Source organism: Lissotriton helveticus, chromosome 8 (assembly GCF_964261635.1).
Source record: "Lissotriton helveticus chromosome 8, aLisHel1.1, whole genome shotgun sequence".
NCBI classification, from domain to species: domain Eukaryota; kingdom Metazoa; phylum Chordata; class Amphibia; order Caudata; family Salamandridae; genus Lissotriton; species Lissotriton helveticus.
In genome coordinates, this window is record NC_136069.1 from 222,647,904 (window position 1) to 222,663,579 (window position 15,676).

Below are 15,676 nucleotides of genomic sequence, written 5' to 3' on the forward strand. Positions count from 1 at the left end.
AAGCTGATCACAGAGCAGGCTGGAATCTGCAGGGTCAGCAAGCTGGCCATAGAGGGCAAGCAAGAGGGAGGCAGTCGTAAATCACAGAGACTGGAGGGCAGGCAGCGGTGGGCAGGTGCAGCACATGGGCAATGGCGGACAGGCCGGAGAGGGCAGGGACAGGAAGCTGACCATGCAGGGCCAGCAGGAGGGTCAGGAGCAGCATTTGGACAACAGTGGACAGGCAAGAGGGGCAAGGACAGCAAGCCTACTATGGAGGGCAGGCGGGGGCACAGAGGCAGTACTATGACAATGGATGGTAGATGGGAAGGTTAGGGGCAGCACACTGACATTGCAGAGTGGACGGGAGGGGCTGGAGCAGCAGAACTGGAGCCAACCCTCACTGTGCAGGTTATAGTCTGTGCACAGTGGGGGTTGGTGGCTTGCAGCAAGTTGTTTCAGGGTTAGCGTATGGCTGCGCGCTACTGAAGATCATGGACAGTGATGGGTTGTCGGTCAGCAGTGGGAATAGGTCATGGCGTGCGGTCAATTCCTTACTATCCACATGGGTAGGGAGGTTTTGCACCCATAGGGGTATTAGGGCAGAGGGCATGGCCAGGTCCTGGGGCCAACACACCACCCACTGCACTCAGCCAAAGGCCATACAGACGGGGGGTCGGCCGCACAGGTGTCACTGGTTTTGGCCAACACTCGCTGAGCATAGGCATGCGCGTGCGTGGGGTGTTGACCGAATACAATAAAAAAACAGAAAAGCGCTGAAAAGAACAAAGGGTAAAGAGTCATTATAGTTCAGTATGGTAGTATGATCTTCCCTTACATTACAAAAACAGAAAATCATTGACAAAACCAAAGGTAAAAGTGACATTAAAGTTAGGTATAGTAATAGGATCTTAGCTTATGTTAAATTAAACTTAGATGTTCATTAAAAAAAACAAAGGTTAAAGGAACATTATAGTTAGGTGCAGAACTGTTATTTAAAACTAACATTTAAAAACATTAAAACACTAAAATTTGCCAGTTAATGTTAAGTGATCTAACTGTACCTTGGGCCCCTGCCATGCACTGATGTTTTGTGTATGTATTGTTAAAATGGTGTTCAGTCTAATATTAAGTAGTTTTATGCTCATAACAAATATTGACTGATGCTACATATAATCAGAATAATTCAGCATATCCCTTTCTCTGTCAGAAAGGACTTGTTCGAGCTCTCTTTGCAACCCAGAATGGATTACTGAAACTCCCTACTTGTGAAGCCCCCACATATCTGATCCCTCATGTTCGCCTTTTTCAAAACGCAGCTGCAAGAATAATCTTGGGCCTCAGAAGAGATCCACCTATTTCACAGCATCAACAACATTTGCACTGGACTCCAATATGCCTGATCAAAGCGCTGTGTCTTTGCCACAAAACGATTCACAGTCCATGTCAGGCCACCATTATGACTTCACGTTTCTCCTAAAGTGCTACCTCTTGAGAACTAACATCCAAACATCACTCTCAAGTCATGACCCAGAATCCAGGAAAGCCAAACCAGGGACCGTTTGTTGGCTGTTACCACCAGGAAGATGTAGAACTCATTGCCACTAGTCAAAGTCAAATTTAAATTAAAAAAAACGTTATTCAATAATAATTAAAAATAGACCGTAAAAGCACAATGGAATACATTAGCAATACAATAATGTCAAGAAAGGATCAGGCAAAGCCAGTAGTCATTCATCCTCAACCAAACCTTCTGACTTTTAGAAAACAGATTACAATATTCCTGTTTGCCTACAATGGCTAATCGCTGAAGCCTTTTTTTTATATGGAGCTCCATCCCTGATAGTTCAGTTTCCACCATCTTTTTGTACTAGCGTATTTTTGCTCATTCATAAATAGGGTATGTGTGTATTGAACTGGTGCTCTCGGGGTTCCATTATTGCCCTGGGACAATTCCATAGAAGTAACTGATCGCACTTTATAAGTAGCTTAATTCTCTCCATAATCCAATGAATAACATTTTTTTTTATAACTTTTCTATAGACTTTTTGAACATCAAAATGAATGGCTGATGGACAGTCTAATGAATCTCAGGTACCATACCACCAAAGACAGTGCTCTGGGAAGTGAAGGTAACGTAAGCCCCAGTGGCATGTCTTCCTCGTCGGAGAGACTCAGCATCTGCGGAGATCCAGCCGTGGACCACATACCCTCATTTACAGCTGCTGGGGATCAGCGCCACCAGAGGAGCCTGCCTTCGGAGATTGACATGTCAAACATTCTGATGGATTCTCTGTACAGTAAAGGGGACAGCAGCCCACCGGTGAGTAGGGTCTTCTTGTTTGACATTGCATGGCGTATTAGTGGGTTGTATAAATGTTTCACTTACTTATCCATCCTTTACAACAAGTAATCAGCTTTGTTCGTGTGTACTAAGCAGAAGCTATTGTCAAATCAACTGTCAAATAATTGGTATTGAATATATGGAAAATACAGCACGTATTTTTACAAGGGTGACGCACCCAATTTAGACCTTTGCTCGTAAGATTTCCCATTTAGAATTCAATAAGGATTCAGGTCTGAAAACAGAAAGCTTTGTGCCTGATTTAGAACTTGGCTAACGTATTGCTCCATCATAAGATATAATGGGATTTGAATTTCGGAGGATGGGATACCCGTCATCGTTGTGACGGAGTAACCCGTTGACCAAGATCTGAATCGGGCCCTGTTTTCACCAGTTGGTTAACAGGGATAAAAAACTGCCTACCATGATTTGTTTGTGGCAAATGACTTGGAATTGCAAATACTCCTATTTAATAGCATATCGTACTTCACCTGAATGCTGCTTGTGTCATATCCATCGGGCTCCATTACATCACCATCTAGTGCCTCTGCCAGTCAGAAATGCCTGAACTCTACTGTTTAGTTGCTGGAACTAAACTTGGAAGACCACTAAAAAATATGCTTGCAGCGGGCTCTGTGCTGTATAATTATGTACTATGGAAGGGACATCATCTGCATGGCCCTCACTCATTGGTTCGCCAGGTGTCACGGAGAGCTGAGACCGCGAGACGTTAGTTAGCCTGATTCGTTGTTTGGCAGGGTTGGTCATGAGTTGAGACAGCCATGCTTTTCATAAAACTGAAGGCCACATCTACATGAGTTTAGCATCCAGCTGTTACCCTTGGCCTGGATGTGTTCACTGGGACCTAAACAGCCCAACCCATTGCACTGGCCATGTGTACATCTCCGCAACAGACATTAGAACGTGGAGAGTTGCAAAGGTCATAGACCACAGTAGCTTCCATTGGCTAAGAACTACACACTGATATCTCTATTGAACATGTGGACTTTTATGGCCGCGGTCTACAATTTTGTTACAAATTTTACTCACTTTACCTCGCTAAAGTACAGAATGATCTGTTGATATAATTTTGCCTTAAAATGCTTGGCTTCCTTTTTTTGGAACTATTACACAAGTCATTCTTGAGCGACCGTGGGACATGCACATTTTAGAATGTCCCTAAAGTTTTTGTTACTTCATAATTCCCGCTGTAGAGGCCTGCAGCACTAGTCCTATTGTTGCAATGTCAGGTAATGTTTTTATTTATTTATTTGAGTTTTATAGAGTGCGAACCAGACCCGTGAGGGTACTAGAGCGCTTTACAGGATTGACAGGTAAAATACATGAGCTTGGGAAGGATGGATACAGTTGGGGTAAAAACAGGTAGTTACAATAAGTAATAGGAAAGGCAAGAATATCAGAAACAAATCATGGAAACAGTTGGGATAAGAACCTATAGTAACATTGTACAAGTGAGGTAGTGTCACGACCAGGGAAGAATGCCCCAAAGAGCCTGGTGGGTACCATCCAGATAGCTGTGGGTAAAGCGTAATAGTATGAGAAAACAGTCGCTGAGGTAATTAACATGCGAACGTTAGGAGAGGAATTTGTATGAAACAAGGACAAGAGACAGCAATAACAGATTTTGGTAACAGTTGGGATAAAAACAAATAGCACATTATACAAATTATACAAGTATAGCAATCTCAGTTCTAAGGAATGCTGCCCAGAGGTGACGGGTGGGTATAATCCGGGAGACGTAGGTAAGGCCATAATGGTATGAGACACCAAAGTCACTGGGGTTTATTGAATGCAAGCGTTAGGAGAGGAATTTGCCCATTAAGAAAGTCTTGGTCTCCTTTTTAAAGTGTGCCAAGGACAAAAATCTTCTGATGGCGGGCTGGAATTAATTCCAAATTCTTGGGGCGGCCCCAGAGAAGGCCCAATTTTACGTTTTTTTTCCCGCAGGCATGCTGGTTGGAGCAACATATCTCTGGCGGACCGTGAGTTTCTAGCTCCTCTGGAAATCACGAGTTTTTGGGTGAGATATGCTGGGGAATTGGAGTATAGGGCCTTGTGTGTGATGCAGGCCAGCTTATGTTGGATTCTGGCCTCGCGAGGGAGCCAATTTAGAGCTTTGAGGTGGGGAGAGATGTGGTTGAATTTCTTAGAGCCTGTTAGGAGTCTAGTGGCAGCGTTAAGACAGGCTTTCAGTGGAGCTAGAGAGTTTTTGGGTAGACCTGCGTGGGTATAGCATCCATATTCCAGTCTGGAGATGACTAGTGCCTTGGTTGCCATTTTTAGGTCAGGAGTGTTGAGGAAAGGTTTCAGGTGTCTTAGGTAGTTCAGATGAAATCTGGCGGTTTTGGCCATAGATTTAATATGGGCACGCCTATTCAGGTTGCTGTCTAGGGTTATTCCAAGGGATCGAGCAGAGTCTACAATGGTAGGAGGGCAGTTTAAGGCTGTGATTGCATTGATCCATTCATGAATGTCCGGGTTGGTTTTAGGAGGGGAGATAAGAAGGAATTCCATTTTTTTTGCATTCAGTTTGAGCTGGTTAGAAGGGAGCCAGTGCACGGTCAGTTTCAAGGCCTCATTTAGGGAGCGGATGTCCTCAGGAAAAGAGATTTTAATGTAGATTTGTGTGTCGTCTGCGTACATGTGGTAGGCGATGCTGGAGGTGCGTAGCACCTCTGTGAGCGGTTCAAGCTAAAGGTTGAAGATGGTAGGGGACAGGGTTGAACCTTGGGGGACTGCAACCGTGATTGGCGAGGGTGTGGATAGGTTACCATTGATTAGGATTCTCTGTGAACGATTCTGGAGGAAGGACCTCAACCACTCTAGGATGGTGCCATCAAGTGCCATCCTATGTTTGAGGCGATCAAGGAGAGTTTCGTGGTTGACCGTGTCGAAGGCTGAGGATAGGTCTAGGAGGATTAGGAGACAAGTTTTGCCTTGGTCAAGGGCTTGGAGGGCATCATCCACGATGTGGAGGAGGGTGGTTTCTGTGCTGTGTCCAGGTCAGAACCCAGATTGGAAGTCATCCAGTAGGTGGAAGTTGGAGATGTGTTGGCTCACCTGTTGTTGCACACATTTCGCCAGAACTTTCGCTAGAAGTGGGATGTTAGATATCGGTCTAAAGTTGTCAGGGAGGGTGGGATCTAGCGTAGGTTTTTTTAAGATGGGGACAACTTGACCCGCTTTAAGGGAGTCAGGAATCGATCCCTGTCGGAGGGATGCATTGATTATAGCAGTCCAAGAGGGGATGATTGCTTGAGAGACGGCAGTAGGCAGTTAGAAGGGAGAAGATCATTGTAGTGATTGTTCAGGTTTAAGGAGGATAGGATTTTCGAGACAGAGTGTTCATCATAGACTTTAAAGTTGGACCAGTGCGCTAGGTTTTTAGTTGAAGTCTGGGAGGGCAGCGAGGCAAGAGGAGGTATAGCCAGCATAGTAGTTTGGGAGTGTATTGCAGAGTTAAATTAGTTTCCTAAGTCCATGATTTTATCCATGAAGAAAGAGGAAAATTCCTAACATGAAATTGACGATATAAGGGTTACTTTGGATGTTTTAGCCAGTTTGTTACATTGTTATATAACCAAATCGAATAGCTTGCGAGGTCTGTTTTTGGCGTTCTCCAGCTCAGTCCTGAAGAAATCTTTTTTTGAGTTGAATGTATTGCCTTAATTCTTTCCAGTGGCAAGCATGCCTTGACATAGCCAATATGTCTCACCATTGGGACATGTTGGCTTTGGCAATGGTTTTTAGCTCTGCTGTATAGCATCCCCAATGTTGTGCAGCATGGCTACAGAGTTAATTAAAAAAAGTGATATGACGTATCCGCTGCCTCATTTTGTAGGCGGGTGCAAAAGTAGGACCAAAAATTTTTTAAAAAGTAGTGCAAAAGCATTTTTCTCTTTTTTTTTTGAGGCAAGGGAAAACGGAGGGCACAACAGTAGTTTAGCAAGGATGGCATGGGCCCTGGTGCAAGCAACGACAACAGCTCCTTTGGCTGCTCTTGGGGTATTAACATACAGCAATTATAAGTGTTCAATGGGCCCCTCAAGATTCTGGGCCTCGGAGCCTTTGCATCTGCTGCACCAATGGTAGTTAGGTCTCTGGTGGGTGGGGGGGGAGAAACACATAGGGCGTGGGTGGGTAAGGAAGCAATACCAAGGGCAAAGCAACTCAGAGAGTGGAGAAGCAACAAGAAGAGGGAGGGAGAAGGAATTATAGAGGCCACAGATGGGGGATACAATATGGATGGCAGGCTGAAAGCAACAGGAGTGAGAGAGAGGAACATGAAGCATGGGGTAAGAGAAGCACAAAGACCACCGAAAGCACATGGGCGATAAATTAACATGGGGGAGAAGCACATGAGGGCGGGCACAACGCAGAGGGGGTGGGGAGATGCGCATGAACCAGGGAAAGCAACACAAAGCACGGCGGAAGGGGCGAGAGCAGTACGCAGGGACTCTCATGGAGTGCTTAACCAAAAGGATAAAAGTAGTGCTTCAATAGTGAGCAGTGGAATGACGCAAGTACTTTGTCCATGCCCCAGAGAGGGACAAACTCAGGAAACGGAAGTAAAGCTCACACGAGGTGACGGGCAGAAAGCAATCAAATGAGAGTGACAATAATGCCAACCAATGGTGAGCAATAGGCGGGCTCTTAGTCCACTGTAATTAGACAATGGGGCGATTAGGCAATAGGTCTTTTCGCCAATTGAAAGCTTGTGCGGTCTTATAGAGGAGACTTAAAAACTCAACTAGCGTGTCACTTGTGCTGGTGACTTACTTGTTTATGGAATTCTGGCCTGTAGCTTCCTTTGTCAATGCTGGGTGATTTCTCCAGTTTTGTAAAGTATGTATTCATTGGAGGATTTTGCATCTTAGGTGTAAGTGATTTCATCTTGTTACCTGCAGCTCCATGTTGATGTTATGTCCTCCGCCTGCACGTGATATCATTCTCTCACTAAATGAGGAGACCTCAAACCACGCCTGCTGCTGTTTCTTGTGGAGCTCTAGATAAAGGCTGAAAACTGCTTTTGTCACTTCTACATCACAGATAGCCTTGTCAGTAATCGAGGACAACTAGCTCCTTCCTGCAGTTCCTCAGCCCATTAGCAAAAGCTTCCCAAGTGTGAAAATGGTTGTTTCATTAAATATAGTATTAAGTAAGCATTGCAACCAAAATACAAAGAAGGAATAAATAAAATATTCTGTCACCTAAATGTGACACCTATTTGCTTGCAACAAAAGCGTACATAAAAAAATAATCATTGCACGTAATTTTCTTAGAAAGTTACAGATGATTCCTAGCAACAGATGTATTTAGAACTGATTTGAAAACCTGATGCAGTGTAAGAGATGAATGCGATTCTTGTTGTTGCAAGGAAAATGTATTACTGGCTTTCAATTACTTTTAGCTGAAGATATACTTCAGAACACAAGGATGACAAGAAAAACTTAAAAAAGAATAAAACACAGAAAGGAAAAAGCATTGGCAAGTGTTAGATCACCAGCCATGGTACTGAAGCGCACTTCTTTTTAGGTACATGTGATGTGATAAATTAGAGTTACTCACAATGCAAAAAAGCTAAAAGCTGAAGCAGGCTGACCTATTATGATGAAGAGGGCTGACCTTAAGCCCCTGTAAGTGGTATGTATATGTGCATGTGTGTGTGTGTGTGTATGTGTGTGTATATATTTGTATGTGTGTGTGTGTGTGTTGGACCTGTCAGCCCTTTGGGTGGTCCCTCCTTCCTATTTATTTATTTTTGTCCCCTTTTTGCTCCTCAATCTTTTTCTTTTTATGTTCACTGGACTTTTCAGGTGCTGACCTAGGGGTTAGGTGCTCTTTGCCCTCATAGTCTTTTTCCTGAGGCCTAGGTGCCTTTCTAACTGAATTTACAAGACCCACAAAATGGTGGCCAGTAACTGCCATAACTGACACCTCAAGGAATAGACCCATAGAACAACATAGGAGAGCTCCAGAACCTTCCAGCTGGTTCTGGAAGCCTGAGGTTAGCCTATAAAAGGGTCAGTACTAGGGCGGCCATTTTAGAACCAGGTCAGTGTGAGAGTGCAGTGAGGAGTTTAGGCTACTGGGCAGGGAGGTTAGTGCATTGTGGGAGAGTTTTGACTACCCCTTGGGCTGCTGAACCCTCATGATTGACATTATCCCCTGCTTGTGGATCTAGCCCTACTTCCCTCGACTCGGAGTAAATCCTTCAACGCCCCGGAGAGAGAATCTGGTGTTAGGGAGTCTGGGCATACTAGTCGACAGGAGAAGTGGTGAGAACTATCTTTCCCTGAAGGGAACTGAGACTAATCGTCTTCTTCACCCCCCTTTTCTTGATTAACTGCCACCGGTGACGTCAGGAAACCAGACTCATGTTATCCTAACATCGCTCCTCCGAACTTGCCCTCCAACGCGGGTCTGTTTCCCCCCCCTGACTGCCACAGCCCCCGGCTAGCTAAGTGTGTACCTGGTGGTGCTGCCGGGTGTCGGACCCGCGGAAGTCCTGTTGCGGGGTCTGGTGAGCGTGGGTGAGGGGGCCGCTAACCACCGGAGCGTTTGTCCCACTGTGGTGGACCGGCACGGAGAGGGAAGGTGCCGCGCTCCCTGTCAGAGGAACAGCGGCGTAAACGAGGGAAGTCCCGCCCAGCGCTGTCAAGAAAGAGCGCAGGGAGGCGGGACGAGTGCGAAGGAGGCCGACCCTGGGGAGGTTCCCTGCTCCTTGGTAAACGGAAGGGAGGGGACACCAGGAGGCGGTTTCGCCAATCGGAGTTGACGGAGATCCTCTTCCGTGTACCAGCCGCAAAGGGCCCTCGCAGCTGAGGAAAACGACGGAGCTGGGAGACACCGCCTACGGCGCTCACCGGACCTTCATTGCCGCCACTAACCTCAAGTAAGGTGGGGAATTGGGATTGACAGAGGCCCGACAGTGCTCTGGGGTCCCCGGTCGAGCCGAGTGGTAATTAGCCTGCTTACTTCCCCTCCTCCGGCTGGAATCGAAGAAACTCACAGGAAAGCCGGAGGGGAGAAGCCAATTGAACTGAGCGCTCAGGAGCCATACCGAAGGGTTCTGGGCTGTCCTGAGCCTGGCGCTCTGGGTGATCCCCCCGAGGGGAGTTGAGGCTTGCGCTGGGAGAGACAAGTGGTCATTGTTCATTGAGTGGACAAACTCCTCCTCCTGGTGATTGACCGAGTTGGGAGTTGGTTCTTTAAGGGGGTGAACCCCTCTAGAATTTCGAAGGCCTGAGAGAAAGGGAAAATTAATCAATAACCTTAAGCAAAGGAATAGAGAATGTGCCAAGGAAATGTAATGATGTCCTTTCTTTTCAGAGTATTATTGTAACTAAATGATCTCAGAATCTACCTTCTTTTCTATTAGGAAATGTAATGATTGTAGGAATATTTCCAATTCACAACCTCATAATTTTGATACAAGGGAGGGTTGTCTTTGAAACTTGTTCTATGCTTTATTGTATGTCCTCAAAAACAAGTGTAACTGGAAAGTAGACTAAATGCTAGTGGAATTGAATAAATGCCACAGCTAAACTAATTTAAGGAAAGATAAAGCTTTTCCTGCTTTTATAAATTACGGTGTAGTGTCATAATTTTTGGTGGATGGACGCTGAGTTATTGTGAGGGTGTGACGCAAGCTTAACATTTTGTCCTTTAGGTTAGACCATACCCTCTGTGCCAGGCTACCCTATGTGATCTGGAGGTCCCAGGTCCAACATAATTGGTGGCCAGCGGTGGAATGAGAACTGTGCTTGCGTCCACTCTATAGTAACCTAGTGTACTCCATAGGCCTACACCTGAAGTTTTCTCCTTGCGGACTACCTAATTATAATTTTTGTTTTTCCAAATTTACTCCTGGTGGTGGGTGGAGGAAGCTTCTAGTTACCCTCTGAAATTATTCTTTCTAAGTGGCTGTCCCGCACTCTTCGTGGCACAATGGAATTCGCACTGGAGGAGTTAGAGACCTATAATGTGGCTCAACTCCGTGAATTTTGTCAAAATATGGGAGTGTTCTTCAAGCGTGGTGCTAAGAAGGGGGAACTTCAAACCAGCTTGAGGGCGTGGGTGGCAGCCCACCCAGATGGGAAGGAGGAGGAAGAGGCGACGGACCGGGACGCGGTCATCGGGATAGATGAGTTGTACCAATCTGAGAGGGGGAACCTACTACCAGGACCTAGGACCCTTTCAAGGGAGGGCAGCAGTGTCTCCGGAGGGAGCTTAACTGAAGCTGAACTAGTGGACAGGAGGGAAAAAAGACAGCTAAAGTGGGAGTTAGCCAGGTTGGAAAAGGAGAGGGAGGAGCAGAGGATGGCACACGAGTTGAAACTCAGGGAGTTAGATCTCAAGGCCCTGCAGATAGGGACCTCCAATTCTCCAAATGGTGGCAGCGAACCAAAGGATTTGACCAGGGAACCCAGACCCTATTTACCCAAGGATGTAGTCGCCAGCTACGGTACAGGGGATGACATCGCCAAGTGGCTGGCTGCCTGTGAGGTCTCCTTAAGAGCCCATGGGATCCTGGAAAAACACTGGGGGGGGGGGGGGGTTTGTACAAATACATGCCTCCTGCAGGAAGGGATACACTCTTGGCCCTAGAGCAAGGAGAGTAGACCCACTACCCCACCATGAAAGTGGCGCTAATAAGAAAGTTTGGACTGACCCCAGAGAAGTATCGGCAGAAGTTCAGGGGTAGTCACAAATTAGGCACACAGAATTGGGTGGATTTCTTGGACTACGCAAAGAAGACCTTTGCCCGGCTTGTCCCCCACTTTTACTGGCCTCAGATGAAAGTGGCATCCGACACATAGTGTCGGACGTGTGTATCCTGTCAAGCCAGTGGGAAGACAGGGGTGAAGCTGAAGGCTCCCCTGGAACCACTTCCTGTCATTAGCACCCCCTTTGAAAGGGTGGGCATCGACATTGTGGGGCCATTGGATCCATCAACTACAGCTGGTCACAGGTTTATCCTGGTTCTGGTGGATCACGCCACGCGGTACCCAGAGGCAATTCCTCTGAGGACTGTCACTGCACCTGTAGTGGCTAGGGCCCTGATGGGGATCTTTACCCGAGTGGGTTTCCCCAAGGAGGTTGTGTCCGACAGGGGGACCAACTTCATGTCAGCATATATGCGGGCTATGTGGAAGGAGTGTGGAGTTACCTACCGGTTTACCACTCCTTATCACCCACAGACCAATGGTCTGGTGGAAAGGTTCAACAAGACCTTGAAAGGCATGATAAGAAGTCTGCCTGAGAGCCTGCGGAGGAAATGGGACGTCCTCCTACCCTGTTTGCTGTTTTCCTACAGGGAAGTGCCACAGAAAGGAGTGGGCTTCAGCCCCTTCGAGCTTCTGTATGGGCACCCTGTACGTGGACCTCTCAGCCTGGTGAAGGACGGATGGGAAAAGTCTCCCAAGAAGCTTCCCCAGGAATTGGTGAGCTACATGCTGGCCTTCCGGAGCCAAATGGCAAAGTTGTGGAAGAAAGCTTCTGACAACTTGGAAGCCAGCCAAGCAGTGATGAAGGAGTGGTATGACCACAACGCTCACCCTGTGGAGTTGGAGCCTGGCCAGAAAGTGTGGGTGATGGAACCTGGGGAGCTAAGTGCCCTCCAGGATCGCTGGACAGGCCCCTTTGAGGTGTTGGAGAAGAAGGGTAAGGTCACCTACCTGGTGGATCTTAAGACCCCTCGACAGCCCCTACGGGTGCTGCATGCCAATCGGCTCAAACCCCACCATGAGAGGCCCGAGGTCATCTTGATGATGGCGACTGATGGTGCAGAGGAAGCGGAAAGTGAGCCTCTCCCTGATCTCTTTTCGTCTCAAGAAAAGGATGGGTCGGTGGATTGAGTGATTCTCTCCCCATCCCTAACTCCTGAGCAGCGGGAGGACTGCCGCCAGGTCTTGGAGCAGTACTCCTCGTTGTTCTCCCTTGTCCCGGGAAGGACCCACCTGTGTACCCATGATGTGGACACAGGAGACAGCCCACCAGTGAAGTCTAAGACCTACCGGCTGTCAGACAAGGTGAAGGCCAGCATCCCTGGTGAGGTTACCAAGATGCTGGAGCTAGGAGTCATTGAACCTTCCAGTAGCCCCTGGTCCAGTCCGGTGGTTCTAGTACCAAAAGCTGCCCCACCGGAGGAGGAGCTACGCGCGGATCCAAGATGGACGCGTGAGCAGAGGGCTCCCGAGACCCCTTCCGCCACCCTCGTCTATCCTGACATTAATCCTGAATTGGTCGACGGGTATTTCTTGCTGATGCCCTGCTGATATTAAAAGCATTTTTCGGAATTTGATTTGGCTGCCGGGAACTGGACTTGCTGCTCCCCGCAATTTGAGGCCTACGGTGACGACCATCCGGGGGCTTGAGTTCCCGAGGTGCCCAGGTGGCAATCGAACAACAACGGCTGGAGTGACGCCTCCGCTGCCCCTGTGTGTACTTTCGGTTTCGATTTTGGTCATCGTGGGTGCTGACTCATTGTTGACGAATGCTGCTGCCCTGGTTTCGTCGCTGACTCTACCCTGGCTGTTGTTTTTTGACCTCCCGACTTGCTGTGCTTGCCGTGGTGTGATTCATTTTGACCAGTTTTCGGAGAACCCTTTGGTGGTCACTGTTCCTCATGACGGGCAGGTCGGACGCTGAGAGACGCAACACCAGAGGCCCGAATCGAGGGGGAGCCGCTCAGTCCCAGACTATTGAACGCTTCACTCGCCCTAAGGTATCCCCGGGTGGTCCGGGCAAGACCCTTGGAGAAGCTGGCGACGGTTCTCCTGTGACTGAGGAGCCGACTCTGACGGACGTCATGGGCGCCATTGCCAGTGTCCAGACTTCTATGGGTCTACAATATGAAACACTTGCCACCAAATTGGACACATTTGCGATTGAGATCAACCTCATCAGGACGGACCTGGGGAAAACTAATGAACGGGTCAAATCCCTGGACGTTAAAACAGCAAGCCTGATTACGGATGTTTCGGATCTTCAGACCGAGGTCCGCGATCTTCGCTTGGCCAGAGAATCGTTTGCCCGTCGGTTGGATGATTTTGAGAGCCGAGCCAGACGGAATAACGTTCGCATTATAGGTGTCCCGGAGACTTCTACGGAAGTGCCAATGGATCTCTTGGTGGAAGACCTTATTCAGAACTATTTGAATCCTAAGGGCCATAGTAAATTTTTTGCGGTGGAGCGTGCTCATAGGATTCCAGGTGGGAAGCCCAAGCTTGGGGCCGCCCGAGGCCTATCATAGCCAGGATTTTTAACTTCCGTGACCGTGACGCTATCCTGCAGGCCTCCCGCACCCATGGTCCTGTCCAGTTTGAAAACGTATCGGTCAGTTTCTATCCAGACTTCACTCAAGAGGTGCAGAAGCAACGTATGGCCTTTACGGGGGTGAAACGTCGCCTCAGGGACATGGAACTGAAGTACGCCATGCTATTTCCGGCTCGCTTGAGGATTGTGTATAATGAACGTACTTTTTTCTTCGATCGCCCTGGGATAGCCAGTGACTGGCTGGACACTTTGCCGGCACAGCATGCCGATCCGGAGAGTTCGAAAGGTGCCGAAGGCGGCCCGGAAGAGCAGGAGTAGTGAGTCGGTGCCGATGAGCCATTATGGGACGCTTTGCAGTGGCTCTATGATAGTGATGTTTTATACGTTGTAGATACCCAGGGGTGGGGGGATTCGGGACTCTTCCTCCTCAGGGGACGTTTCTTCTCTCTCTTCTTGTAGGTTAGTTTAATGGGGCTACAGGCACACTGCAAGTTGGGGTGGCTTTTTAGTCTACCGCAGGGGTGCAGGGTGGGGGGTTGTGTGTTGAGGGTTCATTGGTGGGTGGTGGGGGGTCTTTTCTTGTTTGTTTGTTTCGAGGCTCTGGTCTGATCGCTATTTTATCCTTTGTGCTTGCTTTGTGGCGGGGGGACTGTTGGGTTTTGTCTGGGATGGGGGTAGGGGGCTGAGGGTGCTGAGCTGGAATGTTAATGGACTCGGAGATAGGTTAAAACGGGGGATTGTTTTGCAGTACTTAAAGCGGCACTCCCCTGATATTGTTCTACTGCAGGAAACACATCTGGTAGGAAACACATGCCGAGCGCTGAATAGGAGGGGCTACCGTTTGGTGGCCCACTCCGGATTTACCACTGGTTCGAGGGGGGCGGGTATCTTGGTTAGGAACTCCCTCCCCCTAGAAGTAGATGACGAGGTACTGGATGATAGGGGATGGTATGCTGCAATCGTGGGTCGATGGGAGGGGAAGACAATCTCCATTTTGTCTGTGTATGTCCCCCCTGGTCTACAGTCTACCACGTTTTCCGATTTGGGGGGGGGGGTGGTCCTGGGGCTCCCAGATGGCATACTGGTGGTGGGTGGAGATTTTAATTCGGTTGTTAGCGGAGAAGAGGATCGCAGTCCTGGTAGGACCCTCCCCGCATCGCAATTATGGTTGGGCAGTTTCATTGATACACTGGGTTTAGCAGATTGTTGGAGACGACTTCACCCTGGACAGCTCCAATACACCTTTCATTCGGGGGCCCATGGTAGTCTCTCGAGACTTGATTACATTCTTATACCAGCGGTGCAGATGGTCTCCGTGAGAGAAATTAGGCATTTGGCTAGGGGGATTTCAGATCACTCCCCACTGTGGCTCACTATTGATGTGCGGCTAGAGTCCGGAGGTCGTGTCGCTCCTATTAATCCTTGGCATCTTCGTAACCCCACCATTAGTAGGGAAGTGGTTAAATGTGTAGATTACTTCTTCGCTGAGAATGAAGGATCAGTATCCTCTCCTGTGACCCTTTGGGAGGCGTGTAAAACCGTGATTCGGGGCCAGACTCTCTCTTTGATTGCCAGCGAAAGGGGGCGAAAAAATGCTGAAGTGGTGCGACTTGAAAACGATATCTCTGAGTTGGAGGAACGGATGGAATCTGTAATTACGCCTGATAGTCTGCACTCCTTGGCGCTTAAACAGTTTGAATATAGGGCTCTGGTGACTGATGCGGCTAGGACGATGCATCGTGAGCAACAAGGACGTATGTATGATGTGGGTAATAAGGCAGGGAAATTGCTAGCTTGGCTTGATAGACGAGACAGAGTGAATCGTGTGGTGCCTGTTATTGAGCGTATGGATGGTGTGCGGGTGGTGGACCCGGTTGAGATCGTTGAGGTCTTTGCCCAGCATTTTCGGACGGTGTACTCGCCGGTCTCGGACAGATCTGAGGAGGACTCGCATCTGTTGCTCCACAATATCACGCTGCCCAGTCTGTCGGATTCGGATAGGGAGCTTATGGAGGCGGATTTTTCTACCGATGAAATAGCGCTCGCTATCCG

The 15,676-nt window shown here is 48.3% G+C and overlaps 1 protein-coding gene across 1 annotated transcript in view; it reads left to right on the forward strand.

The window, feature by feature from the left end:
• Positions 1-15,676, forward strand: part of DEUP1 (deuterosome assembly protein 1) — a 444,549-nt gene that overhangs the window by 396,429 nt on the left and 32,444 nt on the right. Inside the window, 1 exon segment of the mRNA XM_078658866.1 lies at positions 2,023-2,302. Within this exon segment, the coding sequence (XP_078514992.1) occupies positions 2,023-2,302 (280 nt within the window).